Below are 20,079 nucleotides of genomic sequence, written 5' to 3'. Positions count from 1 at the left end.
AAAACATCCGGAGGTAAGGCCAAAGCTGTACAATTGTTCCAAACACTATAGTTGTTACCCCTTGTCTCCATGCCATAAACCCCTATACCCTGCCTTGCAGTGTCATTGTAATCACAGGTGTTATTTGTATTTCTGTACCCGTATGGCCCTTTCCAAGTTCCTCTAGCAGGATCTCGGTAATTCATTCTTATTTGTGGTAACACATTTGGTGCTGCTATATTTATTGTTTGAAAATGAATACTTGCAGGAGGGTCTTCTCGGTCCCTAGTCAAACATAAGTGATTCAAGACACCCAATGCCTCGGGCAATCGCTCATCAATGTTCTTGATCTCTTTTAATCTCACTAATTGTTTCTTTAAAACCTGGTGTGATCGTTCAACCATCACTTGGCCCGTGGGAGAATATGGAACACTCATTTTTGGCTGAATCTGTAGGAAAATCCATTCCAGAACTTGAAAATGCTGCCCTATCATCCCACCCTTGCCATCACTGTGTCACTTATACTACTCCTATTACCTGTGCTTTTAGTGTCAGTGGCATCCTCCTGGTACCGTTTCTGTCTTTGTCGCCCCTTACTCTCCCTCTTTTCTTTTTGCCACTGACCAATCACCGCAAATGTATGAGACACACGATTGCTAATTAGGAAAGAGAGTGCAACGCCTGCTATAGGTCTGCAAGCAGTGCCGGCTGCAACCTTAGAAGCTATTTGTGAAAGAGCCTGCCAGTGGTCATTTGGTAGTGTAAGCTGCGGCTCTGCACTCCTGCCCCACAATAAAGGTAGTAATGTGGCTAAATCATTAGTAATGCCCCGCTGCTATGCGCCAACTCGCCACACGGTGGCGGCAGCCGGCCGCTGTTCAGGGACGCCTCTGGGCTCCCGGAGCAGCGCGATCCCGGGTGTCTCGCGTGGAGCCTTTACGCAGCCCCACATGCAACTGGACCCTCCGTGTTCGCTCTTTCCGAGCAACCCTAACCATAACCCTACCCGGAACAATGAGACAAATTTAAAATCGGACCCCTGAAAATACGTTCAGAGCCACTTTCTCCCATCTAGAAGTGCCCTCAACTTAAGCCTTTGGGTACACCTTTACTCCCCAGGGGAGCATTTACGCAGCCCCACATGCAACAGGAATCTGTGTCTTAGCTCTTTCCAAACAACCCTAAACGTAACCGTAACCGGAGAACTGAGCCGAACCCCAAGTGGGACCCTAAAAAACACGTACGACAACACTTTCTCACATCAAAAAGTGCCTCCAGTGGAAGCCTTTGGGTACACCTTAATTCCCCAGGGGAGACTTTATGCCACCCCACATGCAACTGGACTCTGTGTCTTTGCGCTTTCCGAACAAACCTAAATGTAACTGTAACCGGAGCACTGAGACGAATTTTAAATAGGACCCCAGAAAATGCGTACGGAGCAACTTTCTCCCATCCAAAAGTGCCCCCAAAGGAAGGCTTTGGGTACAACTGAACTCCCCCGGGGAGCCTTTACGCAGCCCCACATGCAACTGTACCCTCCGTGTTCGCTCTTTCCGAGCAAGCCTAACCATAGCCCTAGCCGGCATCGGAGACAACTGAAAAATCGGGCCCCAGAAAACGCGTTCCGAGCCCCTTTCGCCCATCCAAAAGTGCCCCCAAAGGAAGGCTTTGGGTACAACTGAACTCCCCAGGGGGGCCTTTACGCAGCCCCACATGCAATTGGACTGTGTGTCTTAGCTCTTTCCAAACAACCCTAAAAGTACCTGGAACCGGAACACTGAGCTGAGCCCCAAGGAGGGCCCTTGAAAACACATACGGCGACACTTTCTCCCAACAAAACAATAGTGACCAAGGGCTCAGATAGCATGTGCAAGGAGACTGATGAAATGTTCAACCCTGATGAAGACATCTTACTTCATCCACATGACCCTCAGCACCCACCACCAGAAGGCACTGCACAAGCGCAGAGTGGAGGAATTTATGGAAATGACTTCTTGGAGCTAATTTTAATACTATGCTGGGACATGTTATGAATATGTATATGCATAATGGGAAACCTTGTGAATAGGTAAACCTTTACTGTGTATAAGCAGAGCAAGTTGCCGTGTTACGCGCACGACTTTGGTGGGACTACCCCCCGTGCCGCCCAGAGCTGAATAAACATACCTACTTTATAATCTTACTGATTGTGGAGTCAGCTTTCCATGAGTCAGTAAACCTTTAACTTCTCCGTAGAAGAATTCGTAATGAATTAATGAGTACAAGGGATTGAATTACACAAAATTAGAGAATTTCCAGGGAACCATCCCTGGAAGTGGGAGAAGAAGAAGGGAGGGTATTTAATCCCCCCGCTCCCCACCCCCCAAGAATCCTGGTAAGTTTGTGGTTTTTATTGTCTTTCTTAATTATTATTTATTAATTACTGTAGGGGTGTCTATATATATACATATATATATATATATATATATCTGTGTATATATACACACAAATATATATACACACACACAGTAGATATATTTTAAGATTGTTTTAGTAATACCTATTCTCAATGGATTAGTGATAGGATGGAGGGAAAAATCAGTGTTTCCACTGATCCACATTAATCTAGAACTTCTCTCGAGTTCTATCTTGAAATAATTGTTGGATTTGCACCCAGATACCTAGACTGAAAGGGCCTTGTCCCTGCTGGCTATTCTAGCAGCAGTGGTGTTTGGATTCTCAAGATTACTAACAAGGTCAGATCATACTCAGTCCTGGGAAGGAAAAGATTTTGAAGTTGAGCTCCCTACAGCTTTTAGTGTCATCTTCATGTTGCGATACTTGAGGAGATTTGCGTCTTCCAGCTTTTGGTATTTCCCATTCAAAAATTCCTCTGAGGAGTTCTTCATCTTGCAATCTTTGGTGTTTTCTTCGCTACGGCCCTGAGGAGTTCTTCATCATCCGGCTTTTGGGGTTCTCTTCACCACGACTCCCTGAGGAGAGCAATATCATCTAGCTTTTCACGTTTTCTTCACCTTGTGGCCCCCGAGGAGTTCTTCACAGCGCAGCTTTTGGGGTTTCTTCACTGCAGCCTCGGAGGAGTTATTTCTTGAGCAGCTTTGGTTATTTTCTTCCCTGCGACTTGAGGAGCGCTTCTGCGTCCACCTGTGGAGGTTCTGCACACCACGTTTCCCCTGAGGAGAGCATCATCGTCCAGCTTTTGTTTTTTTTTCTTCAGCGTGGCATTTGAGGAGTAATTCTTTTCGGAGCTTATCATATTTTCTTCACCTTGTGTCCTCTGAGGAATGCTTCTGTATGCTGCGTTAGGTTTTTTTTCTTCAGTGTGCGACCAGGAAGGATTGAATCCTCATGCAGCTTTTGGTGTTTTCTTCATTGCGGCTTCAAGGAATACTGCATTATGCAACCTTTGGGGTTCTCCTCACCATGTTTTCCTGAGGAGAGCTTCATTGTACAACTATTGGTATTGTTTTCACCTTGTTGCCCCTAAGAAGTGCTTCATCTTCTAACGTTTGGTGTTTCTTTTCTTGTTCCAGGCCCTGAGGATTGCTTCAGTGTGCAGGTTTGGGGGTTCTCTTCACTGTGTCTCATGAGGGTGTCTGCATTGTCCAGGTTTTGGGGTTCTCCACACCACGACTCCCCTGAGGAGAGCTTCATCATCCAGCTTTTCATGTTTTCTTCACCTTGTGGCCCTGATGAGTGCTTCATCGTACAGTGTTCGGTGTTTTCTTCAGTGTGCAACTGCAAAGGAGTGCATCATCGTGCAGGTTTCTCCACTCTATGTTTCCCCTGAGGAGTGCTTCATCGTCCAGCTTTTGGTGTTTTCTTCACTGTGGCACCTGAGGAGTAATTCTTCATGGAGCTTTTTACATGTATGTTTTCTTCACCTTGTGGCCCTGAGGAGTGCTTTTGCATGAAGATTTTGGAGTTTTCTTCACTTCACGACCCCAGAGGGCGGCTGCTTCTTCCACCTGTAGGTGTTTTCTGCACTGCAGTCCAAGAGGAGTTTCTTCTTCGCATTATCTTTTATGTTTTGTTCATGGTGTGGCTCCATAGTAAAGCTTCATTGTGCAGCTTTTGCTGTTTTCTTCACTGAGCAGCGTCTGAGGTGTGCTTCATTGTCCGTCCTTTGTTTTTTTTCTTCATAGTGCTACCCATGATGATTGCTTCATCATGCAGCTTCTTGTGTTTTGTGCAACACATGTTCCATGAGGAGTTCTTCATCGTGCAGCTTTCTGTCTTTTTTTTGACCTTGTGGAGCCTTGGGATTGCTTATTTGTGCAGTGTTTGGTGTTTCTCTACATTGTAATGCCCCTGAGGAGTGCCTTATCCTACCTGTGTTGTTTTTTTCTTCTCTGCACTAACCCTGAGGAGTGTTTCATCAAGCAGTTTGTTGTTGTTGTTTTGTTTTTTGTTTGTTTGTTTTTCCCTTCTACTTCTCCTGAGCAGTGCTTCGTCATGCAGATGTGGTGTTCTCACATTCTGTCCCCTGTGGTGTGCTTCTCACTGCAGGTTTTTTTGTGTGTTTGTTTGTTTTTCAGTTCTCTCCTTTAGAGGAGTGCTTTATCATCTTGTTTTTAATTTGTTTTACACTTTGTGTCCCTTGAGAAGTTCTTCATTGTTCATCCGTCTGTGTTTTCTGTGAAGTGCAGCGTTTGAGGACTGTTTCACCACGCCGCCCTTGAGGAGTGCTTCATGCTCTGTTTTTTTTTTCTTCACAGTACAGCCCTTCAGGAGTGCTTCAGTGCGTGAACATGGAGGAATCCTGCAGCTTTTGTGGTGCTTTACTCTGGGACTCCTGAGGAATGTTTCATTGCATGGCCATTGGAGTCTTCTTATTGTACATTTTAGGTGAGCTTCAGTACTCAGCTCTCGACAAGTGTTTCGCTCTGTGTCATTCAGTGAGCTCTTCTCAGCAAAGCTTTCCTTATGTTTTTCATTGCACAGGCTACGAGGAGGGCATTGTTGCATGTCACATGTGGTTTGTTTATTTTTTTTTTATTTTCATCTTGAATAAGGGGCTTTTTTTTTTTAATTTTTTTTTCTTCTTGGTATATTTCTTTCTTTCTTAGGTTTGCTATTGTCATGTGACCTTTACCATCTTTGATACTTCTTTCCTGTTATTGCTACTCTTTCATGTTTTTGAGAGAGGAAATCTTGATTCTCAGTATTTGTTCTACCTATTAGTACTCCACTTGATGGTTCTGTAGCTTAGTTTGTGTTGCTTGATCTTGTGTTCTGGGATGTATATTTAAGTTCACTTTTCGAACCGGAACACTCCAAGTCTCCTCAGTAGAATAGGGCCATTTCATGGTAGTTTAGGTGGAATCTTTAGATCGGGGTTTCAGCAAAGGATATGGCTGAAGAGGGTTACTGGTGAGCTGGAGAGGGCAGCGTTGTTCTTTTCTTTATTCTACTTTTTTTTTTTTTTTCTGTCCTGTGGTGTTTTTTTAATTGCCTTTTTTTTTTTTTTTTTTTTTTTTTTTTTTCACCACAAATGGCATTGAGTGTCTGTGAGGCCTTTTCACTAAGGTGGTAGGTGTGAGCAGGGACATTTTTCAGGGCTGTGCATTGTGTGTGTGATGCTGAGTGGTGGAGGTGGCAGCTGGAGGGTGCTCTCACCACAGGAAAGGATGTCAGGCATAAATGAGTGGGAGCAGCGTTAAAGCTGAGTGCCTGAACAGGTTGGTTCTCAGGGAAATTTCACGTCCTAACTATGTTTGGACATGAAATATCCTATCTCTGGAAAATTTCATGTCCACCTAAACATCCCAGCCAGGGCTCTTCAGGCCATCCTCCTTTGATAGAGGGACAACGGCTGCAGTTTCTGTTCCAGCTATTGCTTTATTGAAATACTTGCTTGTTTTATTCTCAGTGCTTGTTGCTGACAGTAGTTGTTATTTTCCTCTGTTAACTTTCAGGGTTCACCACTTTGGTTTCTAGTTACAGCTGTTTTTTTTTTTCTTTTTTTTTTTTTTTTTTTTAATTTATTTCTTCACAGACCCAGTGTGAAGGAGCAGAGTCTGGATTTTACTTTTGTTATTCCTCAAGTTGCTGCTGCAGAATGATGTGAGCCTGTGTTTGCTGGATAACTCTGCTGCCCACAGCCCTCATACCCGTCACCTGTAAGCTGTGCTACGGGGAGACAGCTGAACAAGAATCAGCCACGATAGCGCCACATCTTTGCCTTTCCAACTAAAAATTGGAGTGAGCCACAAAGGAAGCAAGGTTGTGTGTGTTTTATTCACAGCATGTTCCATCTAAACTCTCCTGACAGCTCCCAGAAGGATGCAGCACCCCAGTCCCCTTGGCACATCCCACAGCTCCTGCTGAAGCCCTCACTGCTGCTGTGCCACTGGAGCTGCTTCTCCTCCATCGCAGATGCTGCCTTCCTCCCAGCTTGAGCTTTTCTTTCTCTCTGTAAATGTGGCTCAGGCAAGCAGAGCCCCAGGCAGGTGCAGGCCCTTCCCAGTGAGATGTGTTCCTGCAGGGGAGGGCACCAAGCAGCAGGGAAACCCAGCCTGACAGGGAAGCAAGGGAGCACCACTAGGCAGTCGCACTGCCCAGTGAGTGGAGTGGATACAAAAAAACTTTTGTTTTTGTTTATGTTTTTTTTTTCTTTTTTTCTTTTTTCTCCACACACAGCTCACTTTAAGGAGCATGGGTCTGCCCTGCTCCCTCACTGCTCTGCTCAGACCAGGATCTGCCTGCCCCTACTCCAAAGGAGCCACTTGGGTCAGGGCCTGTCCCTTTTGCATGCTTCTGCCCTGACAGGAAATTTGTTGATGTCTTTAAGGGCTCCTTTTAAGTGCAGCTCTGGGTGGCAGGCCAGCCCTGCTCAACGGAGGGGGCCAGACCTTGTCACCCCCTAGACCAAATGGATTGTGTGGGGACAATAAAGTGCCGTGGTGTTTTTGCTCCCATGCGAGGCCCTTGGGCTTGCTGCCCTTGGCTCTCAGGTGCTGCAGCTCAGTTTGGGAGCAGGCATTCGTCCCTGAAAGTGAATCCTGTGCCCAGTTTTGGGGTATTTGGAGTTGGTGCAGACATGGGCTAAAGGCAATGCAACTGCTTGGCTGCTTGGTGAGGGAGCAGGGGACTGCTGCCATTCCCTGTTGGGAGGGCTGTGTCGTTCAGGGTATGCTGGTCACAACACATTCAGCCAAAGGCAAAGCACAGCTTTTCTTCCTGCCCCATCCAGTGGTTGAAGCTGAAACACTGCTGTGCTGCTGGGAAAACACCAGTGTCAACACACGACAGTGCTGTGGACCCCAACACCTAAATCCCCAGCAGGTGTAGGAGCAGCTGCTGCTTTAGTGCTCTTTGCAGGTGAGGCATGGGAACGCCAGCCAGGCCAGAAGAGCTTCTCAGCTGAGCAGTGACACAGAGGAGGCTGCTCTTCCCCTCAGCTCTAGGAGCTGGGGTGATTAAGGAGACACTGGGGAGGCAAGGACAATCCCCAGACAAGGACTGTATATCTCGAAACAAGACACTGGAACTCGTGATGAGGAAGCGGCAGACGGACAGAGAAACAAATGTAAGGACTATAAATCTCAAAACTGGACATTGGAATTCATTATAAAGATACAACAAACGGAAGAATTAGCAACAACCAGCTCTTGCAATTAAGAAACATGCCAACTCAGCAGATTTCTGGCCAAAGGTGAAAAGTACAATGTGAGGAAGACTCGGGGTCTTCCTCCCAAAGACCACTGCCCATGTCCCAAAGACCCCTGCCCACAATTCTTGGGAGGCTCTACGCAGGCGCAAGGTGCCAAAAGGCTAATTAGCATGAGAAGCGAGGGAAGGCAGGGATAGGTAATGAATATGTATAGGCGCTTGTAGAATATTGATAGATTGATTGTATAAATTCAAGACTGCTTTCCGCTTTGGGTATGCACGATAGGCGGAGAGATCCCCCGTGCATCCAGCGCTGCAATAAAGAATATACCACTTAAAGGAATTTTGGCTTCGATCTTTGAGTCAGGGGGATGGCAGAAGCAGGTGCAGAACTGAGCTCTCTCGCTGAATTTCTGCTTATGTTTCCCCAAGATGGGATATGCTACAAGGAAGATAAAACCCTGCTTTGCGTCCTTCATCTTGTAGCCTTCCCTGAGCGCACAGCCCTTGGTCCAGACTCCCTCAGGACTGAAGCCTTCTCAGCCCAGGCAGGACCTCCGGGTTTGGGCACACCAGGCCAGCAAAATGAGAAGACTCCAGTTTGCTTTTGCTGAAAGCACCGCCTTACTGGGCCATGGGTATGTCAGGAAAATGGGGATCAAGGGGCGCCAGCAGCCTTTTCTTGGTAATGACTGCAGGGAAACCAAGGCACTAAGAATAACTGGTGTCACTTGCTGAGGATCACTGGAAGAGGAGAGAAGCTGAGGCAGAGAGCTGCCTCACACAGAGGAGTTCCGGCCCCGCAGCCCTGCAGGAGTCTACTGAGGCACGGTGCTGGTGGTTTTATCACTTAGGGGCTTGGAGGAGCCTAGCCAGCATGGTACGGAAGGGTTTATTGTCAAGCAACCACAGAAGAATCTAGTCTTGCACTGCCCTGGAAGAGTTGATGACAGGCACCACTTGGAGGAGTTACTGCTCTGCACCCTGGAGTAGTTTTAGTCTTGTGTGTAGAGCAGACTGTTCCCTCTTACCCTAGGGGAAACACTGCCTTTTGTCCTGGAGAAGTTAACGGCTGCGCTACCCTTGAAAAAAAATATTGCTGTGCATGCAATTAGTGTTTGGCCTTTGAGGAATCAATTCTTGCATGTCCCTGAGGAGTTATTGCTGAACACCCATGAAGGACTTTTTTCCATCACAGCCCATGAGGAGTCTATCACCTCAAGGCCCTGGAGGATGCTTTTGAGAGTTTCCCTTTGGAATTTGGGGAATTTCCTCTTGTGGGGCAACAGAGCACTCACAGCGATTTCCAAAATGTTAAAGCAACCTTTTTCCCCCTAGTGTTTGCTTGGCATTATATTATTTGGTGGGTGTTGTGCTTTTTGTGATAACTCCACCTGTGGTGAAATCCCAGATGTGGAAAATTGTTGGTTGTGTGGCTCTGCTCCCCTGAGAAGAGTCTAGGAAAAATAGGAGGAAAAATATCAGGACTCTAATAACAGGTAGTATTGCTAGCTGCCCCCCAAATAGCTACTACAGTTTTCAGAAGATAAATGTGGGCAGATAGTTTCAGGAGAAACCATGAGATTTCAGGAGAAATCCCAACATTAAGGCTCTCGATGGTGTAATACTGCAGGTCTCTGGTCCTTGTGATTCCTTTGGCAGGGTGGGAAATGAGTGGATTTAGTACTTTTCCCTAAAAAAGTCATTTAAAAGAATGATTTCAGTAATGGCTTTCCCGAAGAGAGGAAATTATGTCTCTAACATTCATTTTTTAAGAGTAGCTAATGACGAGAGGAGTTGAGCGCTTTAATGGATTTGAATATCCTTTTGCCATTAAATTTAATTGGTTGGCCTGGCCGTTTTTCTTTAGCAGAAATTGGATAATTTGTGTTAGTCAGTATGGTAGAAAAATGATGGCTAAGGGAAAAACACAGAAAATAATTCAGAAAGCTGATACCGACTGTGTGTTTACTGTTTTATTATCAGGGTTCGCTGCTCACTTAATATTCACAAGTAGACAAATTATTTACAAAAGCCATTTACTCCAAAAGTAGGTGATGCCACATACTTTAAAACAGGAAGCATTTGTCATCACAATAGAAAAGACTTGATTTCAGTACACAAAAGTCCATGATACTTTGTGTGTCGTTCAAATGAGTATGTCTTACTGCTGCTGTCACCATTTTTTTCACAATTCCCAGTTAAGAAACACTCATTCTGGAGCTGCACAAAATGAGAACAGTAAAAGTGGCATTGTGGGAGGCAATGCAGAACTCGCCTTGCGTCGTTGCCTTACATTTGACCAGACAATTTGCTACTCAGCTCAAGCAGCGACCAGCTTGCTAAAACCTAGAGTCTGTCTCCATTGCTTGCAGGACAGATCATCTCCAGATCTTTGTATTATTTTGTCTCTACTTGCACTTTATTTTGAAGGTGTGCACAGACCTGGTGATCTCTAGGAGTGGATTTTTCCCACCAACCTGCTCTTCTTTTATCTGTGTCCCACTGAAGAGCAGGACAAGTCCCATGAGCACAAACTGAAATGCCTGAAATTCCATCTGAGCATAAGAAAACCCTTTCACTGTGAGCGCTGTTGAATACCGGCAGCAGTTGCCCAGCAGGGCAGTGAAGTCTCCATCCTTGGAGTCAGTTAAAGCTCGATGGGACACAATCCCAGGCAACCTGCTGTGATTGACCCTGCTGGAGTAGGGGGTGGCCTGGGCGATCTGGAGGTGTTGTCCACCACCTCTGCGACTGAGTCTGCGATTCCACGATGTGCTCAGTGACCTGTGGCAGCAGAAGCTGGCCGTAAGGTGCCTGCAGGTGAGAGAAGGGAACCAGTCCCTGTTACAATCCGTAGCTGTGCCGTTGCAAATACAGAATAAACAGAGTAACACTACAGAAAACTACAGGGCAGAATGCTGATAACAGATTCTTAAACCGGGTATCACATGAAGAGGCTTGAGGTTTTTGCTAGACTGCGAAGCAGTATTTAGCTTTGTAGGGAGTGTGCCTTTTGTAAGAGCATGCTACGCACTGGACAATAGAAAGCTGGTGGTCTGCAGACTGTGAGGCGCTTCTTTGTGAGAGGTAAACTGAGAGGGTGAAGAGGGATGTGAAGCAAAATTGGCTTTCTTTGCCATCCTCCCTGTGCGTTGCTGAGCAGAAGGAAAAGGACACCAAGCAGCTTAAGGGTAGGTTGATAAGCTCAAGAGAGTACAAGGTTTCTATTAGGAAGAAACAAAGAGACATCATGGCTAGGGGCGGCAGTCAACTCTTCTGTCTCTGTAATATGTTTTAATGCATTCATAGACTTCTTTGTTCTCCTTAACTTTTAAATGGCTCTAAAACGAGTGCCTACATCCCAAATTTACAGATGGGTAAACTGACGCACAGCATCAGTCTGGATTGTGGGATTATGCAGCAGTCCAGTAGAAGGGTTCTGGTGGAAACCCACAGTGAGCTGCTTCTTCAGGCCTCTCACCAGTGGTGGGTATTCCCACAGAAGAGAGAGGAGCTTCCTTTTTCCCTTTTCCTGCCCCCCCTCCAAAATATATGAGACTTGAAACTGCCTAAAACTTATTTCAGTTTTATGCAGTCTACCTCCTCTGTGACTGGCATTGCACTTGTTCTGAGGTCGAAATCTGTGCTAGATTTACTTCCATTGTACGTTGATCTCCATCTGAGCAACATGATCTTCTTGAAGTACTTCATGGTATTATTTTTTACAGTTACAAAACACATTGTGTTTATCATGCTGTTACTCATGGCGATGCATTCAACGATGTAAAAAGCAGTAAGGTAATGCTTCTCTTTCACAAAGATTGTGGGGAAAAAGTCACGGACGATGGTGAAGCCATAGAAGGGGGCCCAGCAGAGAACATAAGCAGTCAGGATGCACATCAGTACCATTACAGTCTTTCTTCTGCATCGAAGCCTCTTCCTGATCTGTTCTGTCTGAAATCCTGGTACAGTTTTAAACCAAAGCTCTCGAGAGATCCTGGCATAACATAAGGTCATCGTAATCACAGGTGCAACAAATTCGATGCCAAAGATGAAGAGGAAGTAGGATTTGTAGTATATCTGCTGGTCAACTGGCCAAATTTGACCACAGAAAATTTTCTCCTGATTTTTTACTATAAATAATACAGTTTCAGTAGCAAAGTATGCAGACGGGATAGCTACAAGTATGGAGACGATCCAGACCAAGGCAATCAGGATGGTTGCTGTTTGGTAATTCATGCGTGGTTTCAGTGGGTGAACAATGGCCAGATATCTAGAACAGACAAATACATTCAAAGTGAAGCCTGGAAACACTGTTAATCAGAGCACACTTCAAAAAACAAGCAGACAGAATCAGGCAGAAGGAAATGCTGTGATTGTTAGACTGACATATTTGTTTCTAAGAGTTAAGAACAAAGTTGTCCAAAGTAGCAGTCTAGAACTGAGATCCTAAACCTGGACAGAAGTTCTGGAGAAAGTGGGTGAGGAGTCTGTTTAGGCAGTGGGTACGTGGCAATCTGAAAATGTGAGTGTACATTTGGGTGTCTGAGGGTGGTTTTAAGAAATCAGTCTTAAACTCCCATCTACTAATGAAATCAAACTGAGAAAAAGATGTAATTTAATATCACAAACCTTTCTTTTTTTAACAGGGATCACAGGTACGGAAGTTGTGGATAGACTAGAAGAGAAAGGGAGGGAATACTCCTATTACTGACAAATACATTTGCAGGAGGTAACACGATGTGCAGGTGGTGGTGTATCCGGGATGTGCCATGATATAGCAGCTCAAAATACTTCAGTGGACAGCACATGGACAGGTCAGAGTTTAAAACATGCATTAATATCCACCTAGTCAGGTGCAGATAAAAGAACAGATATGTAGAAGAAGAATGTTTTGCCTAGACATGTTTGCCTATTTGAATAACTTTTCTTTTTAAACATACACAAGTGTTTTTATTATTTTCTTTGGTAATCCATGGGGTGAAGAGTTGAAGCTGATACTAATAATGGTTACAGCTGAATATGCTTTCAAGCCACCAACAAAGGACCATGTATCCATTTTCTGCTCATGAAAATTTTTGTTTAGGTTGCTAGAGGTGACTATAACTAATTAATCTTAAATATCCTGTGTTAGGTAATATGCCACTCTGGACAAGTCAAGTAAGATGTTTGCAATCCTTATGGCTGTAAAGCTGCAAGAGGCACTGTTGTGTTTCATGAGGAAGTATGGAGAAGTGGAAGCACATTGCATGATCAATCAAGGACTCAATTCATTTAAAAAACGGCTAGGACCGAATGTCATTCACTCTGTTGTTTTTTTTTCGTTTATTTTTGTCTAGTTAGATTTGGGAGGATTTTTTTTTTTTAAAGAAGCTGTAGATGTAAGAAGAGCTCATATTAGAGTGCTGCCTCTACCCCAGAAAGATTAGGATGCTTCTGTGAAGAGGAGTTTTTTATCAGAGAAACTCCAGAGCTCTCTGTGTGATTGTGTTTGACACAAAGGACTGTTTCAAACAGTGGCATTACTCATTCAGTCAGAGGCTTTTCTATCTGTATATATCCTACACATAGATAGCATCCACAGGATGTACTTATTCTAAAATAAAATGGAAAATCAGTGGAGCTTTTCACAAGCCAGATCTTGGAAGCAGATAAATCGTTCATTACTTTTAATACTGCAGGCTAGATGTCAAGGGACAGTAGACTTATTCAGCCTCATTGTGGAGCTGATAAATGAGTATTTTTAGATAGGGTCCTGGGGAAAGAAGGTGCTGGGATAATGTATGTGTATGTAGTTATAAGTATGCACATCAGCTCAGCAGAAGGTTTGGCTGGATGAGGTAAATCTCTGCAGTAGCGTCAGGAGGGAGCTTTTGTGGTGGCTTTCCTGGCTGTCATTGCTTACCACACTTTGGCTGTCACTGCAGAGTAGTGCTGGAGCACACAAACTGGACTTAGATGAAACTGCCCTAAAGATGTGCTTCAAGAATGTCCCTAAAACACACCAAGTGCCCATGAGATTCATTCCAGGGGACCCAGCTAAAGTTAACCCCCCCGTAATATTTACAGCATGGGCATTGGGCCCTTAGCACAAGTTCTTGCTCTTCAGAGCCTCTCCTTTCACACTGCACTATTTTTTAAATATGTGTAATTCCTATCTGTTTTGTGCAAACAGACATCCAGAAAGGTGAGAGAGAGTCCTACCTGAGGGAAGTCCTACAGGGCAGGATTACTCTCTCTATGCAGGCAAACCTTTTAAAATGACCTAAATAGGGGAAAAGTTTCAATAGTTAGCTACCCACATGACACAACCAACATGGAATGGTTGGTTGTGAAATCAATCAGCTTTTCTCACTGTTTACCAATTCAAAAGCTCACACATAACAGGCAATAAAACCAAAACAATGTGTTCTTACAACAAACTTCAGTGATTAATCATTTCCAGGGTTATTTTTAAAGATGTGTGGGGAGATATGCCAGAAATCTTCCGATTTCCTAGCAGGCAAAAGGGCTCAATGATTTGTATTACTTCATCAACCTGGGAAGCAGTAGAAGGCCTTTCAAAAAGAAATTCAGAAGCTGAAAATGGTAAGTAACAGGAAATGGTAATGTGTAAATGACAGTGTTTAGAAACTTAAGCTGAGTCCCCCAGGCTGTGTAAAGGTTGTTGTGTTAGACACTGATTAAGGAATTGTTTCATAGGAGCTGGTTCTCCTTTCCCACACACAAGGCAAAACATCTCTTAATGGAGATGTTCCATGGAGTCTTTCCAGAGATTTTTGTTGACCTCGATGAAAACTGAATCAGCTGTGCACGAGCTATATAACCACCAGCAGGGTTAAACTGGTCCTGAGTTGTCTTTTGGGTCAGGTGCTAAAAACTAGGCAACACTCAACTAGAATATAAAATGGCATGTAAGAGAAAATGAAGAAGGGTGTGTGCGTGTAAATGCTATTAAGGTAAACAGTGAAAAGTTCTTAAATGAATCATACAGCGTGTATTTGATGAGGATATATGGAGATGTGTATTATGTTGATACACAAAAGATGACATTTCTGTAAACAGTTTGCTCTGCGGGGCTCTGGTTTTCTGTGAATTTGTCATGTCAGACTTGTGTCAGCAAGAAGCTGATCCTCCATGCTTGAGTCTGCCAGGGTCCACAGTGCACAGAGCTAAGAGAACAGAAGTTGTAAGAAACAATACAATTAAATGACATTGTTAAAATTCCTGGAGTGAGAGGCAAGCATAGAAATATCCCAGGACTGCAGCTCAAAGCAGGTAGTGCAGGGTAGCTTTGTGTTCTGCTCACCCCATTATGAAGGCTATAAGAAAACCTCTGTGAGACTACATTGGTGTAGCACGTTATCATTTTCTGGATGCTGCAAGCATCACTGTTTCATCATTAACATGGGTTCTGTAAATGGCATTCGGATGTTTCCTGGCTCATTGCTCTGCCATCCTCAGAGAGGTGTGTAAAGAGAGAGGAGCGTGTTATGATGGAGACACGTCCTGGTCACAGGCACTGAGTATGTGCTACTGTGTTGGAGCATCCAGCAAAGACATCAGTACTATCAAATGGTTAATTTAGCCATTGTTGGGTTTGCTCAGTAGGGCATGACAGAGAACAATAATCCTATTTGGCAAGCTAGATAGAAGTCCTATCTTTTATTCTCTTTCACACCAAAACAAAAGCTGGGAAACATACCTTACAGGGAGAAGAACATGTCCTGTAAGGCAGCAACCCTGTTAGGAAACTTAGCTGCTAAATTCTATATTCACCAGTCAACTATTTCTCTCCCTGAAGAGGTGAGACTGAGAAAGAAAAGCTGTGTAGCCCGGTAGTAAAGTTTCCCTAGAGATACACAGTTCAGTCAGGATTATATACTGCTGAAGAACACCTTCCTCTCTGGACTACTGACTGTTTCTGATTCCTCTTTCTCCTCTTTCCTAAACTTCCTCCTACCACTGAGTCACGTATATTTTTATGGAAAAGAATTGCTTTAATAAATGGTCATTCTTTCCACCTGAAAAGTTCCATCGGGAAATTTCCACTGAGTTTTCTCCGGGACAATCTCATGACCACATGTGAGTAAGTTGCTATGAAACGAGATAGCCAGGTCTGCGTAGTACCTACCTTGACATCAGCACATCCTACAGAACAGCCAAGCTTGTTAAAAACCTAGGAAATGGGATGGGTAATGTCAGAAGCCACCTCCTTGTGCAGCCGTAGCACCCCACTTACCTGTCAACAGCTATAGCCAGGAGAGCATTGGTAGAAACGTAGAGGGAGACGGTGCGTAGGTAGTTGACTGAGGCGCAGAGGACGTGGCCATGCTCCCAGGACAGCTGCCGTACCACATAGTAGTCCATCTCAAAGGGGCAGCACACGATCGCAACAATAAAGTCGGAGATGGCCAGGTTGGCAATCAGCAGGTTGGTGAGGTTCCTCAGCTTCTTGTAGCGGGCAAGGGCCGCGATGAAGATGAAGTTGCCGATGCCACAGACCAGCATGATGCCAACGAGAGCCACCCCGATCACAATCTTGGCTGCGAAGAAGGTGCGTGTTTTGGTCATGTCGTCTTCGCTGTCCAGGGGCAGGTCGTAATCGCTGTAACTGAAATTGAAAGGGAAGGAGAAATTTCTCACGGAGGTTAAGTCCCCTTCATGGAGATTGTAGATTGCAGCAAAGCTGAGGTTGATGGTAGCATTTGGGTTATGTTCATCTTGCTCCATGGCCATGTCTGTCTTCTTCTGACACGTGGCTTGGCTGGCCCTTGGTTTGGGGTTAGAAATACCCAGGGTGTCGGGGCACAGCAGTGGCAGGCAAGAGACCTCATCCAAAGTTTTCTTGTGAGCAGTGAGTCACCTTGTCTTTGTCCCCAAGAGACTATAGAGCAACAGCATCATTTATCTCTGTCTGTGGGAACAAAAGGAGTAAAACATTTCCTGAGAGGAAATTACAGCAAAAATACTGTGCTTGGGGGAAAGTAATATCCACCTGATTGCCCTGCGGCTCTGTCGCTGGCTGCGCACAGTGGGAAGAAATACACTGTGAAAGGATGCTTCAATTATCGTAAAATCCCTAGAGTTGCATAATACACTGCTTGTTACACCCGGCCGTCTTATTTACCCAACAATGAAATGCTGTTTTCAGCACAGAGTGACATGACAGTACAGCAGAAGAGTACAATCCTCTTCAAACTTCTGCCAGCCTTTAAGCCCACAGTGCTGTCATCCCTGTGCAAGGTAAAAAAACCCTAAAAGGAGATGACACCTCAGTTTGTTGGGAAGCATCCGATGTCTCTCTTGGGCAAGGTCTTTGCTTTACGCTACATGTCTCAGTCAGGACAATGTGATAGACAAGAAAAAAAAGAGAACTGATGTCCTGGCTTATAAATACATTTCTTAATTAAGTAAGAGTTGCCAAGATCCAAGAAAAGAGCAAAGCCAGCACTTCTTTTCTTTTTTTGGCAGCTGTAAATTGAGTAGAGGTCCCAGATTTTCAGCCAGCATAATCTATTATTGCTTCTCTCAAAGCAGTGGAGTCCGGCCAATTTGCACGGACAAGACATTGTCCCATGAACCTGCTCATAGGGCTGTGCCGTGAACACAAACCTGCTGTTCACAGGAACGGCAGTTCAGAAAGGTTCTTGAGGTGAAAGGGAGAATCTTCCTCAAGCAAGACAAAAGTGCCTTGGATTTCTGAAGACAGGGAGGAATAGGCTTCCCCTTTTGTACTGGCAGTTGTTCCAAACATTAAAAACGGATTTATTTTCTGCACAGAGGAAAAAAAATCCAATCTACTCCCTAATTTTTCCTCTATTCTGTATCAAATTGATGAGAGGTCTGTCTCCTCGCATCCTCCTGTGCTACATCTGGTAATCCTCCCACCAGACTCACGGATGTCAGGACAGTCCCATCCCATCCCCCAGGAGAGAATTGGGGGGATTACTGCTTTTTCTGCATTATAGCAGTAAGTCTTCAGGTCAGACACTCCTGAGCAATGCCCATCGTGGCTACAAAGGACAGTCTGTACAATTGTGCTGCTTCCTTCCCTAGAACCACCCTCAGCCCCTGGTGTACCAAAGCTTAATAAATTTCTGAGAAAAACTCTGGTTCTGTCCAACTTCTGTCTCCACATTGCTTTTCAAGCTGAGAGTTGCAGAACAACAGCATAACAGAAAGCCAAAGCCTGATACTAAATAACAGTTCAAACAATTAACTGTTTTTTAAGACATCCCCAAAATGCCTGGAAATGTGAATGTTCATTGAAGAGAGGTGTTAAGCAATTACTTGGACACAAAATCAGTATGTTGGTCAAAACAAAGAGCAGTATCTGTTTCAGACAGGTTTCTCTGCAAAACACCAGGAAAGATCTTTAAAATAAATAAAAATAACCACCCACAAAGTGACAACACCATCAGCTAACTACCTGCAGTTGCTCTCATCCTCTTCGAGGTGTCTGGCACCCTGGGTATAGCCTCCTGGTTCCTCCCTTGCAAATACGCTGCTGTCACTGGAGCTGAGGAAGGATTACTACAGAAGCAGCCAGAGGACTTCGCTGAATGATCATTTCTCTCCCAAGCAGGTCTGCCCTGTAGCTCAGGGGGAGGATAGCTCCGCTGCCTCTGTGTATGCATCTAAAGCCTTTTCTCAGTGGGAGGCACCTTGAAGCTGTCCGTGCATTTCTAATTTTAAAGAGGCAGTACAGTGCAGAGACAATACAGCACAGCTCCCCTCACCCTTTTTCTCCCCCCTCACTTTAACCCCCCTGCATGCTTGAATTGCAGAGCATCTTTGTTGCCAAATCTGAGCATGGAAGGTGTAAAAACCAGGTCTGCGTTTGCTCTTTGAGTTTTGTCTGTGCTGGGCGGCAGCTACATCTACCTGCTGTGAAAGAGAAGCAGCATACAGAGCTCCCAGGGTGGAAGAAGGGTGAGCCCCTTTCCCAGGGACCTTTCTCTGTGCATCTCTCCCCAGCTATTGTCCTTAGGGCTGCTGCTGTGGCAGCTTCAGCAGAAGGAGGGTCAAACGTTGAACAGCCATAAATCAGAGGACCTCTGACACCTTCCCTTGCCCTCTAAGGGAATTAGAGTGGAAAAGTGGCAGTGATGCCCCAAGGACTTTGCATCCTTGTTGCTCTGAAGTGCCTACACTCTGGGGAGCAGTCCTCTCGCTTTCCAGTTCTCCAGGGAAGAGATTCACAATCCCTTCCAGAAAAGGCAGCGCACAGCAGATCTCTTGTCCTCTTCTGTACCTCCGGTCGTGTTCGCAGTAGCTGACGTTTTTCAAGGTGCGTAGCTGGGACACATTCCATAGTCCCCAGTGGATGAGACTGTAGAAAGTTGTAGGCAGCCAAGAAGAGTGCAGAAGGTTTGCAGGGAACCTAAAATGTGATTTACACTGCACACTCTTAAAACTCAGCTTCTGTGAGCTAGTGAGCACTTCTCTCTAGAAGAATTAAGTAAAGAAAGCTGTCTGCTAAGTACCTACGAATGTGAAATGTGTCTGGAATAAAAGAGCTGCTAATACATTTCTGCAGGACATTTCCAGAAAACCTGTGGAAGGCCAACTCCACTGTCCAGAGCCAGCTGACATCGTTAAGAATTTCACATCAAATACTCCATTTGGCTTTGTTTTGAATCAGTGTAGTAGGTGAAAAGCCACTTAGATGTGGTTAACATACTGAAAGGGCACAGCCAAGTGAGCAGAAGGGAAACTAGATAGTCTGTTGAATTCTGTTACAATAAAGTGTCCGAGTAAATAAAGGGAGAGACAAAATGAACATACCTTGTACATCAGAACCAGGTCTAAAGCATCTTTAAAATGGGCCACACAAGCCAGAAATGTCCCTTAAGAAAAGCTGGTACGCTAAAAGGAGCTATGGGAAGCTTTACATTAGGAACACGCGTGTTCTCTTTAAGACTTGGTTCAGCTGTCTCCCATTAAGTTATCTAGTGAGTCAATCAAGTAACATGATACCCAAATATTTATATTCCTTTAGGCCAAAACCTCAGCTGCTGTAGAACAGTCTGTCCCTGTTGACTCGAGGCAAGTTGTCACTGGAGCCCTGATAACTGCAGCCCCTCCAGATGTGCGCTTCATGCCTGGTGCAGAGCCTCTGCACAGCTGTTCACCCGCCGTGCTCCAAATGGTCGTGCTCAGGCTGTTCCTTAGAAAATACTTGCAATACTGTGAAACGATGTGAGTGGCATGTGCTGTGCAAGGTGGGGCTTTGTAGTTATTGCACGGGAAGCGCTGAACACACAGCGAAACCCCAGGTCCCCAGAGCTGCCCGTAAAGCCAGAGGGACAGACTGGAGGCTAAAAGCTGGCTTTGGGGCCTCAGGACCTGGCCTGGTTGCCTGCCCTGCCCCAGCAAGCCATGGGGCATATACGGGAGGATTTCCCAGCTGCAGATGCAGTGCAAGAAGTCCCAAAGGCCACCTTCCCCAAACAGCAGGCTGGTGTAAATGTGCACAAG

At 45.1% G+C, this 20,079-nt stretch overlaps 1 protein-coding gene across 2 annotated transcripts; it reads right to left on the bottom strand.

Annotated features, from left to right (window-relative positions):
• Window positions 1-10,269: 10,269 nt before the first annotated feature.
• On the bottom strand, window positions 10,270-19,681 carry LOC137853258 (prokineticin receptor 2). Of its 2 annotated transcripts, XM_068675426.1 has the most exons (4): window positions 19,387-19,681; window positions 18,029-18,982; window positions 15,839-16,513; window positions 10,270-11,869 (listed from the first exon to the last, which is right to left on the bottom strand). In XM_068675426.1, exons 3-4 carry the CDS (start codon window positions 16,333-16,335, stop codon window positions 11,173-11,175), a joined length of 1,194 nt encoding a protein of 397 aa, XP_068531527.1. In that variant the 5' UTR covers window positions 16,336-16,513; window positions 18,029-18,982; window positions 19,387-19,681; the 3' UTR covers window positions 10,270-11,172. The 2 variants fall into 2 exon arrangements, with proteins under 2 accessions (XP_068531527.1, XP_068531528.1); XM_068675427.1 differs by lacking the exon at window positions 18,029-18,982.
• Window positions 19,682-20,079: the final 398 nt, after the last annotated feature.

The sequence above is a fragment of the Anas acuta genome, chromosome 3 (assembly GCF_963932015.1).
Source record: "Anas acuta chromosome 3, bAnaAcu1.1, whole genome shotgun sequence".
Lineage (NCBI taxonomy): Eukaryota > Metazoa > Chordata > Aves > Anseriformes > Anatidae > Anas > Anas acuta.
This window is presented reverse-complemented; position numbering and strand designations above follow the sequence as displayed.

Coding starts and splice junctions, on each gene's coding strand:
- LOC137853258 (XM_068675426.1), bottom strand. CDS start 16,335: ATGGCCATGGAGCAAGATGAACATAACCCAAATGCTACCATCAACCTC. Junction 11,870..15,838: donor CTGGCTATAGCTGTTGACAG/GTAAGTGGGGTG, acceptor TGTCTGTTCTAG/ATATCTGGCCATTGTTCACC.